This window comes from Tupaia chinensis, unplaced genomic scaffold (genome assembly GCF_000334495.1).
Source record: "Tupaia chinensis unplaced genomic scaffold, TupChi_1.0 Scaffold000561_1, whole genome shotgun sequence".
Classification (NCBI taxonomy): domain Eukaryota; kingdom Metazoa; phylum Chordata; class Mammalia; order Scandentia; family Tupaiidae; genus Tupaia; species Tupaia belangeri.
Window position 1 is genome coordinate 2,727,217 of NW_006160074.1, and position 5,388 is coordinate 2,732,604.

Genomic DNA, 5,388 nt, shown 5'->3' on the forward strand with positions numbered 1-5,388 from the left:
GCACAGCGGCCCGGCCCGGCGTCCTGACCGGCTGCCTGACCGGCCTCTCATGCCCTGCCCTCTCCAGGTTGGCTGGATTCTCTCCACCCTGGACCAGCTGCGCTTAAAGCCGCCACCCCCCGTTGCCATCCTTCCTCTGGGCACTGGCAATGACTTGGCCCGCACCCTCAACTGGGGCGGGGTAAGCACCAGGGGACGGCAGGTGTGTGGCGGGGCCTCCCACCGTGGGAGGACTCAGTCCTGCTTCTCCTTCCAGGGCTACACCGATGAGCCCGTGTCGAAGATCCTCTCCCACGTGGAGGAGGGAAACGTGGTACAGCTGGACCGCTGGGACCTCCGGGCCGAGCCCAACCCTGAGGCGGGGCCCGAGGAGCGAGACGAGGGCGCCACCGACCGGGTGGGTCAGCCAAGCCAGGGCAGGGACCCTGCGGGTCTGGGATTCCCGGGAGACTGGAGCTGGGCCTGCCCACCCGCTGGCTCTGGACCTTGGACGAGTCTCCTCCTGACTTCAGCTTCTCCCTCTGTGCGAGGGAAGCAGTCGCTCTTGCCTCCCATCTGGCTCTGTGTGGAGCCACTGTTTTCCCAGTTGGCAAATATTTGCTGAGGACCTGCTACCTGCCAGGCATTGTGCTGAGTGCCCTGGGGCCCTTCCAGCATGTGGCACGCGGGAAGTGTGGGCGATCGAGCAGAGCCTCGGCTGCTTCCCTGAGGGCGGAGGGCCGGCCTGGCCGGGGGCTCTGTTACCGAGTGGGAAGGGCCCCTAAAGGTGATGGGCTGAGCAAGCCTGGTGGCCGCCCGGCCAACCCTCCAGGGAGGGAGAGGCATCTGTGAGGTCATTTTGACCTTTGACCTCTTTCTAGCTGCCCCTGGACGTCTTCAACAACTACTTCAGCCTGGGCTTTGACGCCCACGTCACCCTGGAGTTTCACGAGTCTCGAGGTCGGCAGCTCCTGCTGAGAAGGCCCGGGGTGGCCACGGGAGGGGAAGGGCCCAGAAGTGTCCCCCAGGGGCCTCCGACCTTGTTCCCCCAGCAGAAGTCATTCATTCCCAGCCCTGGTCCCCACCTCATCTGGGACGTGGGGAGCGCCAGCATGCTCAGTGACTCACTGTCCCTCCTGTCTCCACCCAGAGGCCAACCCTGAGAAATTCAACAGCCGCTTTCGGAATAAGATGTTCTATGCCGGGGTGAGTCTGGGGCCTGCTAGCACCGCCTCCCGTGCCTGTCTATCCTCCCAGCCATGCCCCTTGCCCACCTGTGTCTGCCAGGCTGCAGGAACCCTGCGGGCGGTGGTGAAGGAAGGCCCCTGTCACCAGATGGTGACGCCCTCTGCCTCCCACAGACAGCCTTTTCTGACTTCCTGATGGGCAGCTCCAAGGACTTGGCCAAGCATATCCGAGTGGTGGTGAGCCATGCCAGGCCGGCAGGCGGGGGACGGGCCCTGCAGGGAGGGAGGCCGCCTCAGCACGGGAAGCCCAACACCTCTCTGTTTCTCCCTCCAGTGTGACGGCATGGACCTGACCCCCAAGATCCAGGACCTGAAGCCCCAGTGCATTGTTTTCCTGAATATCCCCAGGTGAGGGGGAGAGGGTTCCAGGTCCCCCCTTCCGTCCTGCAGACTGTGTCCTGGAGCCCGTCCCCTGCCCTCCCCTCCAGGTACTGCGCGGGCACCATGCCCTGGGGCCACCCTGGGGAGCACCACGACTTTGAGCCCCAGCGACATGATGACGGCTACCTCGAGGTCATTGGCTTCACCATGACGTCCCTGGTGAGTGGCCCCGGGCCTGTGCCCACCGTGCCCGGGAGCACAGCCCAGGGCAGAGGGGCGTCTTAGCCTGCCGCCGAGTGCTAACAGAAACACCTGAGATTGGGTGGCTTAGAAAGCAATTTATTCGGCTTAAGATTCTGGTGGCTGGAAAGTCCAAAACTGCAGGCCGGCCTCAGGCCAGTCTCAGGCCAGTGTGGTGCTACATCACATGGCGGGCAGGGGCAGAGAGAGGCCCCTGGGGCGGCCATCAGCCAGCCCTCAGTGACCACCCCATCTCACGAGAGAGAGATCTCTCCATCAGGAGACAGGTGAATCCTCTCACAAGGGGGTGGATTCATGGTCCAACCCACCCAGCAGATCTCCCCGTGAGAGACTTCACTGTCTCCTAAGCCATTGTGGGGACCACATTCCAGAGCATGCGCCTTGGGGGCTGGGGTTTTCTAAACCATAGCTGGGGGTCACGCACACGTCCCCCCACTGGCCAGGATCGAGGGTTGCCTTCGCTTCTGCCGCTCAGGCTGATCTCCCCTCTCTGTCTTGAACTTGCCCCTTTCTCCTCTGTGTCAGAGGGCCACCTTGCCTTCCCTGCCGGAAGTCACCCCTGCGTCCCCGACCCCCATCGCCAAGCTGCCTGGGGTTCACTCTTGACCTTTGTTGTCTGACCTGAGAGATCAGACCTTGGGGCTACACCTCCCTCCCCTGCTCCCCTGACCTGAGCTTCCTGTGCCCACAGGCGGCGCTGCAGGTGGGCGGGCACGGCGAGCGGCTGACACAGTGCCGCGAGGTGGTGCTTACCACGGCCAAGGCCATCCCGGTGCAGGTGGACGGCGAGCCCTGCAAGCTGGCAGCCTCACGCATCCGCATTGCCCTGCGCAACCAGGCCACTATGGTGCAGAAGGCCAAGCGGAGGAGCGCCGCCCCCCTGCACAGCGAGTATGCCCCGCCCCACCCCCTCTGGGTGCTGTGAGCCGTGGGCCCACCCATAAAAGGGGCTGATGTTTCCTCTGCTCACGGCTTTGGGGTGAAGCAGGAGGCCTCAGCTCTGGCTCGGTGCCCAGGCCAGCCCTGGCTGAGTCCCTGTCCACCGGCCCGCCCCACAGCCAGCAGCCGGTGCCGGAGCAGCTGCGGATCCAGGTGAGCAGCGTCAGCATGCACGACTACGAGGCCCTGCATTACGACAAGGAGCGGCTCAAGGAGGCTTGTGAGTGGCGGCCTGCGGGGCTGGGCAGGTGCTGAGGAGCTGCCAGGGCCCCGGGTAGGACAGTGCTATGGGGGCGACTGATGGCTGCTCTGTCCTCAGCCGTGCCGCTGGGCACCGTGGTGGTCCCAGGAGACAGCGACCTGGAGCTCTGCCGCGCCCACATCGAGAGGCTCCAGCAGGTAAGGGAGGAGGCCAGCCACCTCCCCAGGCCCCAGCTGAGAAGCCGCTGGCCCAGCCTCTTCCTGCCGATGTGCTCTTGCCTTTGAAGCCACTCTGCTGTCCCCACTGGCCCCACATTCCGGCCCCTCCCCAGCCCTGCCCAATTCCCGCCCTTTGCATCTCTCACAGGAGCCTGATGGGGCCGGAGCCAAGTCTCCTACTTGCCAGAAACTGTCCCCCAAGTGGTGCTTCCTGGACGGTGAGTCTCCCTGAAGGACCAGCTCCCAAGGGCCCTTGGGCGGGGCAGCAGAGGGCCTGGGCTGGACAAGGCCCTCCCTCATCCTTCTCTCCCACAGCCACCACTGCCAGCCGCTTCTACAGAATCGACCGGGCTCAGGTGAGGTGTGCAGCGCTCCCCCTTACGCAGCTGAGCCCAGGGCCCCAGGGCCACCTCTGTCCTCATTCCCTATGATGTGCTCACACTGGTCTAAGTCCAAGAGTGGGCCCTGGAGTGTGCAGGCCAGAGTGCAAAGGGACGGTGCCCACAGGAGACAGGAGCTGGTGTGCTCAGCACAGGCTGGGGGCACCTCGAAGCACAGTGCATCTAGGAAGACACCGGGCCAGAGCTAGGTCACCTGGGTCACCTGTGGAGCTGGGGGGCCCCGTGCAGAGGTCAGGGACAGGGCTTGGGCAGTGGTGGGGTGGAGGGATCGGCAGGGCCACCCCCGGCTATCTGCTTTGTGTGTGTGTGTGTGCGCATGGCTTCAGGGCCGCCAGCTCGGCTGCCCCTCAGCCCTGTCAGGTCCCCGGGAAGGCCCTGACCCTCGGCCCTGACCTCCCCACCCGCAGGAGCACCTCAACTATGTGACCGAGATCGCACAGGATGAGATTTATATCCTGGACCCCGAGCTGCGGGGGGCATCGGCCCGGCCTGACCTCCCAACCCCCACCTCCCCGCTCCCCACCTCCCCCTGCTCACCCACGCCCCGGTGAGTCCCAGCCTCGTTTACCCTGTGTCCCTGCCTTCAGCCCCACCTGTGAGCTGGCATCTCCTGAATCCATGCCTTCAGCCCCAGCTCCTCCAGCACCAGATGCGCCCAGCCATCTGGTGACTGGGTGGCGTCAGCCTGAACCTGGCCAGAGCTACCCGCCCTCAGCCCACGGTTCCGGTCCTTCCAGGAAGTGGCCTATGTCCGCCCTGCACCACAGGCCAAAGGCCTGGGCTCCCTGACCCTGACCTCTCCTGGCACCCTGCTGCTCCCAGCCATTCCTCAGCAGGTCCCGGCAGCCTTCCCCCACACAGCTCTCTCCACCTTGCCATCCTGCCTCCAAGCCGCCCTGCCCCTGGCCTCCAGCTCTGGTCTCCCGCATGTTGTGCTCAGCCTGAGCCTGGCCGCCGCCCATCCCCATAGTCCAGCCTCACTCCTCTCCTGGGCCTTGGAGGCCTCAGGTTTGCCACCTCTGGACTTTCGTCCTTGCCCGGACCGCTCACGGGTTATTCAGAGCTGCCCCGCCCCCTAGGTCCCAGCCTGGCTGGCTGCTCCTCAGCTCTCCCAGGAGCCCCATGGCAGGGGCCGCTGCCCTCCAGCTGCTGCTCCTGCTCCCGTTGTGCATCACGGCCCTTGCTATTCCCCCAGAGGCCTCATTTACCCATGGGCCTGTGTCTCCCAGCCCCAGAGTGCGAGCTCCACAAGAGCGCGTGCACTGTCCGCCCTGCTCGCTGTCTGCAGGGCCTCTGACGGTCTCGATGTGTAGCAGACATGCATAAACTGTTGAAAGAACGTGGGGCCTCCAGGTCGGGGCTGGAGAGGGGACCAGCTGGCCTGCTGAGGCCGGCCACAGAACTCAGCCTGCTCTGTTTGCAGGTCACTGCAAGGGGATGCCGCACCCCCTTCAGGTGAGTTCTCTCCCGGCCCCCTCCTGTCTCCCTGTCATAGGAGTGAGGCTCAGCCGGTGGGGTGGGCTGGGCAGGGCTGGGCTGGGCTTGGCTGGGCTGAGCTGAGACAGCCTTACCCAGACACGTGGCCACATGCATGCCGCAGCCCAGCCCTCGCACACGTGCCCCGGCAGGCACACTTTTCTGCACAGTGAAGTAGCACGTGCGTGCACCAGCACGGCCTGGCTTCCGACCTGAATGTAACAGCCAGGTGTTCTGTGCAGGTGAAGAGCTGATGGAGGCCGCCAGGAGGAACGACTTCTGTAAGGTACTAGCTCTGGGGCTCCAGCCTCTTCCCCTTGGCAGCATCCCCCCCCCCCAGCATT

The 5,388-nt window shown here is 65.0% G+C and overlaps 1 protein-coding gene across 7 annotated transcripts in view; it reads left to right on the forward strand.

Moving 5' to 3' along the window:
• DGKZ (diacylglycerol kinase zeta) overlaps nucleotides 1–5,388 on the forward strand; it is a 46,350-nt gene that overhangs the window by 38,406 nt on the left and 2,556 nt on the right. For all 7 annotated transcript variants that reach the window (XM_006157776.3, XM_027775407.1, XM_027775406.1 and 4 more), the window contains 15 exons: nucleotides 68–181; nucleotides 257–397; nucleotides 861–939; nucleotides 1,130–1,185; nucleotides 1,341–1,403; nucleotides 1,501–1,574; nucleotides 1,655–1,766; nucleotides 2,500–2,699; nucleotides 2,867–2,967; nucleotides 3,067–3,146; nucleotides 3,316–3,385; nucleotides 3,483–3,523; nucleotides 3,976–4,115; nucleotides 4,992–5,023; nucleotides 5,287–5,330. In XM_006157776.3, the coding sequence (XP_006157838.1) occupies nucleotides 68–181; nucleotides 257–397; nucleotides 861–939; nucleotides 1,130–1,185; nucleotides 1,341–1,403; nucleotides 1,501–1,574; nucleotides 1,655–1,766; nucleotides 2,500–2,699; nucleotides 2,867–2,967; nucleotides 3,067–3,146; nucleotides 3,316–3,385; nucleotides 3,483–3,523; nucleotides 3,976–4,115; nucleotides 4,992–5,023; nucleotides 5,287–5,330 (1,347 nt within the window). The remainder of the gene's footprint in view (nucleotides 1–67; nucleotides 182–256; nucleotides 398–860; nucleotides 940–1,129; nucleotides 1,186–1,340; nucleotides 1,404–1,500; nucleotides 1,575–1,654; nucleotides 1,767–2,499; nucleotides 2,700–2,866; nucleotides 2,968–3,066; nucleotides 3,147–3,315; nucleotides 3,386–3,482; nucleotides 3,524–3,975; nucleotides 4,116–4,991; nucleotides 5,024–5,286; nucleotides 5,331–5,388) is intronic.